This window comes from Gambusia affinis, linkage group LG16 (genome assembly GCF_019740435.1).
Source record: "Gambusia affinis linkage group LG16, SWU_Gaff_1.0, whole genome shotgun sequence".
NCBI lineage: Eukaryota > Metazoa > Chordata > Actinopteri > Cyprinodontiformes > Poeciliidae > Gambusia > Gambusia affinis.
This window is the reverse complement of record NC_057883.1, coordinates 13,782,947-13,797,570: the sequence shown is the minus strand read 5'-3', so window position 1 is coordinate 13,797,570 and position 14,624 is coordinate 13,782,947. Positions and strand designations below refer to the sequence as shown.

The 14,624-nt window shown below is 38.2% G+C and overlaps 1 protein-coding gene across 1 annotated transcript in view; it reads left to right on the top strand.

Moving 5' to 3' along the window:
- eipr1 (EARP complex and GARP complex interacting protein 1) overlaps positions 1-14,119 on the top strand; it is a 50,493-nt gene extending 36,374 nt beyond the window's left edge. Inside the window, exons 7-9 of the mRNA XM_044141956.1 lie at positions 7,740-7,907; positions 10,531-10,698; positions 13,809-14,119. Of these exons, the coding sequence (XP_043997891.1) occupies positions 7,740-7,907; positions 10,531-10,698; positions 13,809-13,983 (511 nt within the window). The 3' untranslated portion in view covers positions 13,984-14,119. The remainder of the gene's footprint in view (positions 1-7,739; positions 7,908-10,530; positions 10,699-13,808) is intronic.
- The last annotated feature ends 505 nt before the right edge of the window (positions 14,120-14,624 follow it).

The following is a 14,624-nucleotide window of genomic DNA, read 5'->3' as shown; positions in this document are numbered from 1 at the left end:
GGGAATGTTTGTCACCATGCCAATGTATCCAATTTCATTCAAAACTGCTGGTGTAAACGGAGGAAAAAATAATGATTGAAAGCTCAATATGTCCATGTGCACTGTGATTACTGTTTCCATGGATACCTTACCACATGTCATACTGATTCTACAAAGTTACATGAGAGGCAGAGCCGCCCACAGCACACCTCAAAGCATCCCTCTGTTCCAGTTTCAAACTGGTTAGTATTCATAAAAAAATGTAAAAGTAAAATAAAATCACAAGCAGAACTGAGATTGTACTTTTTTCTCCTTTATCTAACTAGTTAATGATCGTCTGTTGTTGTCCTTGAAAGGAAAACAAACGCCTGCAGTACTGTGAGATAATTAGCCAGACACAAGATTTGCCGATTGTGGCAGGTAACCTTACATTTAATCCAACAGGCTTACAGAAACACCGCCTACTAAGCATTTTGCATATAGATATTCTAAATCAAAGATCATACAAGGTGCCAAAGACGGTCTAGATTGTCTTGGAAATTTACCATAATTAATTTTTCACCATCCATCTCTCTGTGGTTTAACACAGTGTTCTCAGTATCATGATGTGGGAGTGCATTTGACAAATTAAGGACAGGGAAAATTGGTATGTTGAGATGTTGCTACATCTATGACTTCTGTAAGAAAGCTTAGAGGCTTCAAAAGAAAAATGTTCCCCTTCATTGTGTCCAGTTCAACATGACCCTTTAATTGACATATTTGATGTATATTGATGTTTTTTATGACATTTGACGAAATTTAATGTTTATTGCTTGTTTCAAAATTGGCGATCGTATGAGGCTTTTATGATGTAAAGCACTTTGAATTGCCTTATTGCTAAAATATACCATGCATGACTTGACCCTAAACATATAGCCATTGCTACGATGGAATGATTAAATTGAGGTTTATACATGTATTACCATGGCTGAGTTAATGTCCAGGTCCAATACTAAAACAGAGAATTTGTGACAATACTTGAAAATTGATTATGCACTCCATCCAATTTGCCTGAGCCTAAAACTGGGCAAATATTTGTCTCTATTGACAAATGTTTCCTAAAAAGGTGCAGGTATAGCTGTAGTTCACGTAAGTCGGTCTCATGAAATCACAATATTAAGTGATTTGGTGAAGAAGCCAAAGAAAACATTGCTCTCTACATAGTAAGGTTACAGGAACTGAATAGAAAATGAGTGAAAAATCAGCAACGTTCCAAAAAAAGTTCATTTTCTGTGTGATCTGTCATTAAGAACATGGCCAATGATGACTAAGTTTAGATTCTTGTTCATAAAATTTAATAAAATGAGTAGCAATCTAGGACTTTTTTTTTTTACTGCATATTCTGTTTGATATATGGATATCTCTCTTTAATGGGGAGACTCTCCCTATCTTGCCTTCCTTCCTTCAACCTGTCTGCCCACCTTTCTTGTTTCCATCCATCTTTCACTGCTGGCTCCATCTGAAAGCCAGGCTTTAATTTTGATCAGCGATAAAATGATTGCCCACCTCTTTCAATTCTTCTTTTCTCATACCCCCGCCCCCCATAGTTGTCATAGAAACAGAGGAGTGTGTGTGTGTGTGTGCGCGGGTGCATGTGTGTGTGTGTGTGTGTGAGAGAGAGAAAGAGTGAGAGATTTTGTGTGCTACCACAAGCATCTGTGTTCCAGTCGATTCCCTCAGTGGAGAGATTTATCACCCAGACTAAGTTAGGAGGTTGTGTGTGATGGCCAAATGTGTGCTTCCCTGTCTGCCTTTGTAGTTTCCAGTGTGCACACCTTTATCATCTTCTCTATTTACACACAGGAACAGTATGCGAGGATGTGTGTTTTCCCTATTTTATATTATATATATATATATTTTTTTTTTATCTGCTTGCGCCCAACAGTGTGTGTAATAGGTCCCCTGTCCTCTCATCAGTCCCCCATCACACACTCTCTAGCTGGCTGGATGACTTTAGATTGAGTGCTTGGTGGCTTAGGCCAACCACAACTCTAATCCTCAGCACTCAAACAAACGTAAACACACACTGGCACACATATATAAGGTCCCAGGTCTCTCCACTATTAGCCAGGGCCAAGGGAGTTTATGTGTGTTTCTGAATGACTGTGTGAGCGTGCATGTTTGGAGGGGGATTGCTCAGAGACACAAGAAGGGGGAACGAGCGAAACTAACCCAATTTCCTGCTCCATTTCCTTTTCACGCGGCGGCTGCGTCCCATTCCACAGCGGGCCGGGCTGAACACCAGCCACCCTACAGCTCGAGGTCACGCCTTTTACCTCTGAGCCACACGCCAGAGAGTAGTGATGGGGGTTGGGGGCTCAGTTTAAATAAATCATGGGGCCCCAGCTCAAAATTACACACGAAATTGCTATTTTGAGTGAAATTGAAGTTCACTAAAAGTTTCAAGTCGACTCAGATCAGAATGCTGCTATTTGATAGGAGCAACTTTGAAATATTTATATGTCCCGTGTTTTTTTCTTATCAATGAGAATTCCACCCTTAAGGACATGTAAAGTAATATACTTTATGTAAAGTTTTGATGTGCTAAATCTTAGAATGATGGGCAAACTTTTCTATTTCTTTTTTTTTACTTTTGTAGGTGAAAGTAAGAAGTAAAGATTTAACTCGAGCACTGCTGTTAATTAATTAATTAATGTATTCATTTATTTTCATTTTCTAAGAGCATTGATCTAAGAGGCGGGACTTATCGCAGTTCTCTAAACAAATACCCCTTTGTGATACAGGCCCATGCAAGTAAAACAGGACCATGGTGAGGAATATTCTACAAGCAGGTTGCGTCCAGTTCAACATGACCCTTTAAGATTCAATCTCAGCAGATTTAAAATATGTGAAAAAGCACTCAGCAGTTTGTGTTTAAAAAAAGTACTTTCTTTACAAATACATCAAACACAGTTCTTGCAATTGTCTGCTGTTACTGAGAAGGAATGCAGTGAGTCTATTCCAACTCAGTCAATATTTTTAAATGCCATTGTCAAGTTCTGATCTTATTTTTGAACAATATCCTGGCCCTCAGACTTTTTCATCAAAGGGATGTTACAGTCACCTAGGGACAAACGCATCACCTAAGCAACCAAGAAATTAAAGCATACCCTTAGAACCTTTGCTGAAGCTAAACAAGTAGCAAATTGGTACAAGACAAACAGGTACAATTAACATCAGATCATATATGTGTACAGTGATCCCTCATTTTTCGCGGGGGTTAGGTTCCAAAAAGAACCCGTGATAGGCGGAACCCGTGAAGTAGTTGCCTTTATTTTTTACAATTATACAGCATAATTAAATACTCTACATTGAAATCAAAGAGCAAAAACTGTTTTCAGGCCCAAGCATTTTTTTTAACAAATAGGACGCTTTCTTACAAATAACTGCAGTAAAATAATCATTTTAGTCATCAATACGAAGTACAGTAGGACAAATTGTGACTCACTTATTTCACTGTATGTCTTTAGATTCTACTGCCAGCATACTCAGTGTCACTAATTTTATATGCAAACCGGCCGGTGTGTGTAACAAAAATTTTTTGTTGTATATGTGATACAAACTGATCAAGTTTTCATTAATTCCTCAACTAATTTGTAGTTGCCATCAAATGTTTGATGGCAGCTGCAAAAAGCGTTCCAACCTTTATCATCTTCTGTATAGAAGATGATAAAGGTATCATCTTCACGTATGAAAAATTCTTTTTCATACGTGAAGCTTTTAATTTTTTTAAAATGTTAAAAAATTCCTTTTTTATGGTCTAATGCCTAAGAAAAAAATCAAAAACATATCAGTGGACCAAAAAACATAGATGAACTAAAAACCAAAGCCAAATAATAAAGTAGAGCCCAATGCTTTTTCAAGGCTCTGTACATACTGTAACTCTTATGTGATGTTAGTTTTACATTGGTTCATGGTCTTTGTTGTCTCCCGAAGCTTTTTTTCAGAACAGCAGAAGAAAGCAAGAACAGCAAAAACTGTTGGTCAGAGAAAAGAACAAAGTACTAGTTAATTAGATCTGGAACTCTGCCTTTACCATAAAGGCAGCGTGAGTGTGTAGAAAAATCGCTGCTTGTTTTCTTTAGCACCATTTCCTCTGCAGGCTAGCCTTGAACAGCAAAGCTCTGCATGGTTTTGCTCAGCAGAGTGGAAAGCCTCAGTGTTATGGCCCAGTTGGGTGCCAGCAGTTGCTAGCCAGCAAGCTAGTCACCCTGCTGATTGCGTTAGGCAATTAACATGCTAATTAAAAATCTCATTAAAATAAGGGAGGTATAAGAAAATGACCTGAGGCAGGCCGCTGGGCTTCATTTAGGTCAGGAAGACTCAGGGGTTTTCAGGGACTGTGTGTGTATTTAAATATGAGTGTGTTCATGCTGGCTGTACTTCTGGACCATTGCTTCACTGTTTGCCTGTTAGATAGAAAATGTCAGATAACGAGGAAAACTCAACTGGAAGCACACGTTGTTCTTTGGGCTTAGAGAGAGATCATGTCTGGGACTTAGGCTGTTCAAAAGACTGAACATCAGATTCATACTGATAAGCATTTGACAAAAGAGCCTTATGTTTTTTTTTTCCCCTTTCTTTAGAAATGCTTCTGAACACAATGTGTGGCTGAGCTGCTTAGTATTTTATTGGTGTCTGAACACGAGACATTAGGGTTGCTATTAATTACACATTTTTTTGTGGGGGTTAAATTTATTGCCTTATTATTTTTTCATTATTTATTATCCATTTGTTTATTTATTTATTTATTTTATTGTGGAAAAAAAAAACTTGTTTTTTAACCCCACAAAATAAAGTGATAAAGTTTTGCATTTGAGGTATGAAGTGTACGATGTGCTCCCTCCAAAATGACAAAAAAAAAAAGAAGCTAAAATCTAAACATATTTATACATTTACAAATAAAGTTTTCAGAATATTGGAAATTATTATTATTGTGTACTTACTATGCATTTTTAAAGAGTTTTTATTGACTAAATTCTTTGCAATGATAATCAGAATTAAACAAGAAGAAGGAAGATTAGTCTTCAGGTTAACATAGACAGGCTACATATTAGTCAAACATCCACCAAAATCCAAAAACAAAGCAGAGAGACAACGTCTAAAACCAGAACACATTTAAAAGCTTAAAAACAGCTTGCAGCTGTTTATTTCTGACTTGTCAACAACCCCCATGTTTGTCTCTGCAGCTTTTTATGGATGACACTTTGCTGCCATCCATTACAGAGCGCCAAACCTCCATTTACTGTCACCTAACTTCAAAACTTTAGAGCACTTTTAAAAGCCGCAGTGATTTTAATTATGCAGGCAGGAGTTGTTCTGCACACGTACAGATCTTTGCAGAAACACTGTTGTGATGGGGGTTTTTTTACAATGAGAAGAAAATTAACAGATCAGATCATAAAAATGGCATGGTTAATAAGGAAATTGATGCAAACAGATTTTTATACACAAGTCTACAGATAATGTCAGCAAATCCCTCCACCTTAAATGCCATTCCTCTTCATCTGAGTAGGTCATATAAATTTCTAATCCCAATCCATAAAAGTTTTGGATTTGTTGAGAAATTCAAAGTAATATGCAGTTGAAGTTACTGTCAGTTTTATTAAAGTTAAATTCAAGGGAGATTGTGTTTTGCCTTATTAGATCCATTTAATTTATTGTAAATCCAATTTAGCATTTTGCCTCATTATTTATTACATAAAAACAAAAACAAAATTGTAAAGGTTCTGTATGAAAACTAATTCCATAATTCAAATGGGTTTTAGAATCACTTTTAGCAGAAATATCTTCAGAGGGAACATTATTCCCTTAGATCATTGTAAAAATAATTGTTTTACAACTGTGACTCAAATCATTACAACATCTGCACCATGCTTCACTGCTAGCATGAAGCGTTTGTGTTGATTTGCACTTTTTGGTGTTCACCACACATGGTGGCGTACGTTAAAGCCAAGCATCTCCATTTTGGGCTCTTCTGTTTTCTCCAATAGTCCTGTGGTTAATTTAGCTTCAAATTTTAATAGATATTGCTGATGTGTTCTTTTCAGAGAGAAACAACTCATTAAGCTAATCCAAATGAATCATACTTAAAACGTCTGATCTGAAGTTCTGCGTTTATTCCAGTGTCATTCAGAATTGTACTCTGATCTTTGAGTTAATAGGTCTGTATTTAGATTTAAGTTGCTATTTCCTCTCAATACTCTTTCTCACTGAAGAATAATGTTTCAAATTGGATATTACCTTTAAGGCCTTCTCAGGTGAATTCACCGGATCCCTGCTGATGCCTTCACACATTGACATTGTACACATTTCTCTATGGAGAAGCAAATGGACAAAATTTCTTTTATGTAGGTGGTCACAATGTTGCTAATGTGTCTGATCAGCGGCATATTGCTGCCACTTACCCCTTTTCTATAAAAACCATATGGAAACAGAAAGGGTGCACTTAGATTGTCCATATGCACCTTCTCCAGTTTGGCTTTGTATTTGCTTAATTATCACTTGCATTGAATCTATTGTCATTTTTGCTCTTTAGGTTGGAATATAATACTTTTAGAATTGAGAAAAAAAGAATAGAGAAAGAGAATGTTGTTTCTTTTTGCACGATCTGCATATGCATGAATATTTCTCTACTTAAATTTTAAAGGGTGTTAGGAAGTCCCAGTGGTCACTGTTTCAAGGAAGTCGACTTGAGGTGGCAGCCAACTTATAATTGTGTGTATCTACATAAAAAATGCAGTCAAATCAACATCTCGTCACAGCAGTGACAAAGCACAAAAATGGCTACTTCTTCAGCCTTTGGAAACTGTAACAACCTGTAACCATTTGGAGTATTAACACTTTAGGAAAGTAACACATTTGTTAAGAAACATTTAATTGGAAAAATGAGCACTGAGCTGTCCAAAACCCCCAACGGGCCCATAAATGTGTTAAAATAGCTACTTCATTATTGATCCAGAGGCTTCCTTCATTTACCATTAGAGTTTTTTTTTTTTTGTTTTGTTTTGTTTATTTTTGACTTACTCTGTGCAGTCTGTTACATGGTGTAACCTTCAGTACATTTGTTTGCTGAAATCAAATCCTTGCTGAGTCTGGGAATGAGCTTGATGAGGGTCAAGCTCTTGTGCAAAAACTTAAAGAAGTTAAATCACAGAGCGGAGGTGATTCTCTGGGAAAAAAAAAAAAAGGTTTTATCAGTGCAGATTTTAAGATTAATAGTTGTTCATGTGCACTTGTTGCAGCTCTTGAAACAAATAATATACTTACAGATGCAAAGGAAGGTGAAAAGAGAGCCGAATACATAGTAGAATATTCAGAGAAAAAATATCTTTAGAAACTTACAGGGAGATAACAGTAGGACTCAGAGAGATAAATAGAACCCCATTAAGCAGAACATCTTTTTCTTATCATGTCACTCTGTCAGCTTCACTGTGTCTGAAACTCAAGGCTGTTCACTTATGAGACTTGCCTTCATCATTTACCTCTGCCCAGCGTCGGCTTCATTTTTGCGTCTGGCCTTCACTGAACAGACAGACACAGAAAAGCTTTGATTAACCTAAGGAATGCTCTCACTTGTTTGTTGTTCGCTTATATCGTCTTCTCTCTCTGTGCCAGTTCCGCTTTGTGCTTCACTTCTTCATCTTTTTTTTTTTTCCCTATGTCTTACATCTTCTGCCTCATCTCTAATCACTTCTTTTTTTTGATCTTCTTTTATCCAGTCAGATCTACTGCATAGAGAATGCCCACGGTCAGCTGGTGCGTGACCTGGACTTCAATCCCAACCGGCAGTACTACCTGGCCAGTTGCGGAGACGACTGCAAGGTCAAGTTCTGGGACGTCCGTAATGTCCAGGAGCCTGTAAAAGTCTTGGAGGATCACTCACACTGGTGGGTAGACCACAAGGGGAAATCCCTGGAGGTCCTTGAATGGGAGATAATTAATTCCTATATTGGTCGAAAGTTGCTTTGTAAGTCAATGATGCACATAGACAAATTCATTACCTTTTTAAATTAAGAGATGGAATTTAACTGTATATGCTCTGATCTTTAGCATTCTTATATAAGTTATTATGGATGTTTTTCATCTCTGTTGTCTTCTCCTGACAAGAGATTCAGAGTCTTGCAAAAACATTGTATCCTTAATGGCAGCGTATTTCACTTTCAGCGGCATTCCTTAAAGTGGGGTGCAGGTCAGTTTTCCATTGCTATTTCTATACATTTTAAGGAAATTGGGTTTTATGACTACAGTAAATATCAACAAGCAGGAGCTCATTTAGTTGTTTTGGCTTGATTATGGGTCCTAGTGGATCATATTTTATAAGAGTAAACTGAGTAAACCTTTATCAAAAGGTGCACTTAGATCAGTTAATTATTCAAATTAAAGTTTAAGATATTTTCTATCTAAGGAAACCCAGCAGATTGCACCAAGTCACTGACTTGCAGCATTTACTCCTCCTGGATGGACATGTACTGAAAACAGTCTCTTGCTTGTGTCTTTTACAACAGTCCCACATTTTGAGAATACATGTAGTGATAGTAGAGACAAAAATAAGACACCCCTTTAATAAGAAGAAACCTCCAGCATAACCTGGCTCAGTACAAGCGGCCATCTGCCACGACCGACTGGGAGTTTGAGAAGACAGAGCAGGATTCATAAAAAAGAAACAGGAGAACTGATTTTGGAGTACTTTATATGTTATTAGAAAAGCAAAGAGTTATTAGTGAAATAAAGAGAATGCTTAGTTGGTGGCATTATTTCAGCCGGTGCTGCCCCCCAGGAAGGTATCACAGAACACCAGGTGTAGCTTCTATGAAGAGAAAATCAGCTGCCATCATCCTGTGCTCACCTTGTGATTCATTTCATAAAAATTTAACTAAAGCAGGTTATTTTTTATGTGTTGTTCTCTGCCATCTTTTTTTAAAACCATAAAAAATAAATAAAGTGTATAAAATATTTACTTTAAAATTGCATTCATTCCTAAAGCAAATAGTGATTAATCTTCAGGTAAGTGTAACATTTTGATTTGGGGAACAGTGTCTGCATAAGAAGCAGAAGTAAGAGCGACAATGTGGAGGACAGATACTCAGGCACGTTGAGCAAAGCACACCCACAATAGCAATAAATAAGATAACTCATTTGCTGGACTTGTGATTGGTTTCCTGTTTCATTAATTGCTTTATCTCATAACTAATGAAATACCCTGACTTCTCTTGATGTAATAAAAGTCAGTAATAAACTTATTACTAATTAAATCCACTGCCATTCCTTTGGTTATTGAGGAGTGGAGGTGAGTCGAGCCCCGGGTTGTCTTCTACTGAGGCTTCAGGCGTCGCTCTAAGCTGAACAGCCGACTGCAGATGTGTCGGTGTAGGAGACACGCTCCGTCTCTTCTGTGAGCTGAATAGATGATCAGCATGAGCCAAACTGGGATCCAGCTGCAGCGCACACACCCACACACGCAAACAGCGGAGCAGCCACACACTTTGTCGACGTGCACACAGGAGCAGACGTTATCTCTGAAAGAGAGGCAGGCTCGGCAAACATATCCATAACTGTAGATTGCAGCAGATGGGATGTCTTCTGATGGGAGATAGGTGACGTGTGTGTGTGTGTTCACTATCATCTAATCTGTGTTTTTGCAGAGCTCTCTTTTTATCTGTGTGGCCACATGCGTATGTGTGCCCCCCCCCCTCCACCCCCCCCCCACACACACACACACATTTCAATAAAGCACATTCTCATTTGTATTCTCCTGTATGAGCACCCATCTTCTTCTGTGCGTTGCGTTTATGTGTGGGTGTTTGTCGTGCGCGCTCATTTGTCGGAGCGCAGCCAGGATATGGCCCCGGGGCTGCTGGGGGTATTAGGGACTATTTTTTAGCAGGGAAGCGGATTAGCAGAGCGCAGGGAACGGCGTGGCCGAGGCTGATTTTTCTGTCAACAGCCTCGGTTATCCCTCAATCCCTCCCTGTGAGGGAACTGGGACCGCACTCTGAGCTGCGCCTCAGGCTCACAAAGGCACACAAACACACAAAGATCGAGTGCACAAAAAAGAAAAAGAGGAAAAAAAAGGGAAGCAACTAAGGGAACGAAGGGACTAAATGGAGAGAGTTACGGAAGGGAGATGAGGAAATTGAGAAAGAAATAAAGTAAGGATTATGGAGTTTTTCATTATGATCATCAGAACATGTGAACTGAGCTCAAATATAGACTCCAGGCTTCCAAATCCTTATTACTGGCATCTAAATACTCAAACAGAGCTATTTTAACGCCTGCGTGAGAGCGCTGCATTTTCTGCATGATGTGTGTGGGTGGCTGAGAGTGTGCATGTGCGGTCTGCTCATACATACCGTCAACAAACTATCTCAGCATCCAGAGCTTGCTCCGGGGCTCTTCACCCACACACGGCTTTCTTCACAATCATTTTCGTCATATGTATAAATGTAAAAAGAAAAAGTGCTCCCCACATTGCTGCGCTGTCTAACTCTGAATGAATAATGTGTGTCCCAGGGTGTGGAGCGTCCGCTACAACCACAGCCACGACCAGCTGGTGTTGACAGCCAGCAGCGACAGCCGTCTCATCCTCTCCAATATGGTGTCCATCTCCTCGGAGCCATTCGGACACTTGGTGGACGATGAGGAGCTCAGCGAGGGGGAGGACAACCACCAGGAGGACAAGTAAGAACAACTCTGGGAGTTTTAACAACTCATTAGCACTGGCACCTAACCTGAGCTGGTGGTTGGTGGGTTTTTAGAAGGAAGGAACATGGGATTTTATTTTTAATAAGAAGGTTATTAAAGTTAACGCAAGTAACAGAAATGAAAGAAGTTGAGTGACATCAAGGAATTAATAACATCTGACACCCAAAATGAGCCTTTTTGAATGAAGCCGTAACCATTCCTTTATTGGTAGACTTGTTGATGTGCTGGGCACCATTATCAGATTTAAAGCTGATGAAATCAAATTATATTTAAGCAGTCAGCAAATACCATCATTTTTACATTTCCTTTTCAGTTCTGTTCAGTCTTGTAGCTCACAGTGGTTATATTAAAATTAATTTCCAAGACTAAGAAATATGTAAAAATGGATAAGAGGAAAAAGGAGAACACGAAGGAGCGGAGGAATGCTACCAAAAATATGAGATTATTTTCATAATGCCATATTTGTGCATCACTTTATAGCATAATGTTACCCAAGACAAAGATAATCATAGTTAAGTCTCCAGCTCCAAGTCAAGTTTAGGTAACAAAAATAAAAAATTATATTGTATCCAGGTAGGAGGAAAGTAGTGAAAATAAGTTTCTTTGAGACTTTAATCAGCCCCCTACGGAGTGATTTAAATGCACTTTGTGTTGAACCTGTGATTCACCAGACTATCAGCAGACCACTTATGACAAAATAGTTAAACTATCTAAGTATTCTAGTAGATGTTGGAGTATGTGCTCTGGTTCTGACTGGCATTATTTCTTTGATTCCTGAGGCAATTGGCTTCCCTATATTTTCTTGACACCCGTTGTATTAGAATGCTTACTCATGTAATCCAGAATCATCTAGTAGATTGTAGCCACAGCTGTAGTAGTATGACAGATGTTGCAAGGCTCTGGTCAATCTCCAGGTCTCAACTTGATCAAAATGCTGATCTGGAGCTTTGGAACCCCACAATTTCCTCTACAATGTGGAAGGTAGATAGCCATGTCAAATATAATTACTGCTGTCTGTTGTTATCAGATGTGCTTTTACAAGTCACTGAATCATCCAGTGTACTAAGTTTCTTTCTCATTTTTGGGGGGCTTGTGTGTTTGTCTTAAGCTAACAGTTTTTTTTTTCTTTCTGGTTGGTCTCCTTAATTCTCATAAGGACCCTGGGTCCTCATGGACCTGTTGGGTAACAAGTGAACATTTTGGGGTTGACAATCGAGAGGTTTAACTTTTTGGGTCTGATCTGCTCTAATCCTTCACAAAGGCTTAGAAGGGTAGTCATTGCACAGACACAAGTCTTCATCAGGATTAAGAAAAATATTTTCTCTGCTTTTCTGTCTTTAGTTGTGTAAAGGGTCTAATGAAACAAACTGAGATACTCAAGACTGTAAGGAAATATCCAGTGTATATTTGAACTGTTTCCTTTGATTATGGTCCTCCTAAGATTAAAGCTGACAGCCAGAACCCCTCTGTCTCACAACACTTTGAAACTCTCAGTGATAAAAAGGAAAATATTAAAAATGCGTTACTGTCAAAACACTTCAGGAGACCTTTTTTTTCTATCTCTGTAGAGTTAACAGAGTTGATTTGAAAAAGTCAGGAAAATCTTTTGTAATTGTTACTGTTCACTGCTGTCCAAATCTGCTGCAGTCCAACATCCATTATGGCCCCCCTCTCAGCCATAACTACCAGCTCTTACACTCAATGGCCAACTCTCATCCACAATTATCAACTCTTCTTCCCAATTACCAGCACTCAGTTTTACTTTTAACCCTTTCTCTGTAGCTGTTGTTGACCTACTGTCCAAATGTCCTTCTCAACAGTACCTTAACACAGCGTTCAATCCTCCACCTGCAGCCAGAATATCTGGGATGACAATTTTTTTAAAGGAAAGAAAAGAGGAATCGTTTTGTAGGATTCAATGATATAAGCAAATTTAAGATTTCATCACAATCAACTGTAATCAGAAAGTGTCGTATCTTTTTCTTGTAAATTTTAGGTAAATTTGCTTGAAGGGAGTTGCTCATTTATAGCTGTTCTGGATATTTGACCTCATATAAGAATCACAAGAAGTCTGAAAACCAGAAGTTTTTACTCTGGTTCCCTGGCAAGGGAGAAAGGGAGGACACTTGGAGAGAAAAATTGGAGATGGGCAGGGAATTATCTTTAAAAAATAAGCATCTTCATCAGCTTTTTTCAAGGCACGTCCTCCTCGTTGGATAAAATAAAACCTTGTTCCTTTTAACTTATAAAACTTAGATTTTATATACTAGCCCAAGACTGTTTTTTTTTTTTTTTTTTTTTTTTTATGGCTCCATAAAAATGATTTTCAATCACAAGTTTTCACCTAAAGATTCCTAAATATGTGACCCCAGCCTTGTGATCTATTGCAGTTTGTCGGTGCTTAAACTTTGCAGCCACATTATCCCTAAAAGCTCTCAATCCCTGGTGTAACTGAGACCAAGCCCAGTATTTGTTAGGATCACTCAAGAGCTCCCACTTGTGCTCTCGCTTTCTGTTCTTTCCCACTAAATGTATACAAGTGACACATTTAAGAGCGATTTTATTTTAGACCACCATCCAGAGGGAACAGCTACTGTCAGAGTAAAAACGTAAATGTGTAAAATAAATCCAAATGTTTAAATCATTGTTTTCCCCTCAGGAACACTTGCAGCCGGGGGGTTTGAGGGGAATTTGAGCTGGCAGTGATACTGGATCATATTCTTGAATTGTTATTTATTGTCACAGTATTGTAGCAGCTGCAGAAATGTGTAAGCACTGACCATGTTACTGGTTGGCAGATTTTTTATTATATTACACATAATTTAATACCCATATTTAATGTTTGATAGTCCAATTTAACTTCTGAAAGTTTTGTGGAAATAAAGTGAATAAAATAAAATAGTAAATTTGCTGTTCTTCCCCTTGCTAATGGTGCTGTTGAGACTTGGATTTTTATGAATACCATTTAATACTCAAGACATTTTCACAAACTCAATCTGCAGAATTCCGCTTTGACAGATAGCAAATCATGAAGCACTCCTTTTCAGTGTCTTAGATATTTCTGTAATGTGTCTTTTGTACTGCAGGAGTAAGGAGCCCCTAAAAGACAGCGTGGTGTCCACCTACGAGGAGCATGAGGACAGCGTATACGCAGCAGAGTGGTCGTCGGCTGACCCATGGCTGTTTGCATCACTTAGCTATGATGGACGCCTGGTCATCAACAGGGTTCCCCGAGCTCTTAAATACCGCATCCTTTTGTGAGAAAAAGAGCTACCCCACAAGTGTGACTTTAAAACTTTGATGTTCTGTAAATATCTACTGTAAGTCCGGATGTTGTATTATTGTAAAGAAGGAAATATCTTGCGAATTACCATTAAAGTAAAGTCTTTGACTCAAAGTGTGCCTAATATTTGAGCTCTTAAAGTTTAATCTGCAGACCAAAACTGTGTCCTTAACACATTCCAGTTTTGCACGTATTTCTGTTTCAATGCAACTGATTTAAAATCCCCAGCAGGACCTAACATTTGAACAAAGGGTTGCCAAATTTTCTATATTTCATTGTCACGTTTTTAAATACCTGAAAAGTTTAATTAAAACAAACAAGTACTATGCAATTCGTCAAAGTCTACCGTAGAAATACCAATTACCATAAACTGTTAACTGAATTTCTCCATCTGGCAGGGGACGACCTTCCTAAAGCACTACTGATACTCTTCTTAAATTATCACAATGTATTTGATTGATTCAAACTTGCATAACGTCAGAAAGACATAATGGTTATAATTTCGCCATAACCATTGTCTGCAGTAAATGTGAGAGGGAAAAAGGAACACTTTTACATTATTTTTTCATTGTACTGAAATATGAGAAAGTTCTGACGAGAGATAAAATTCTGGCAAATT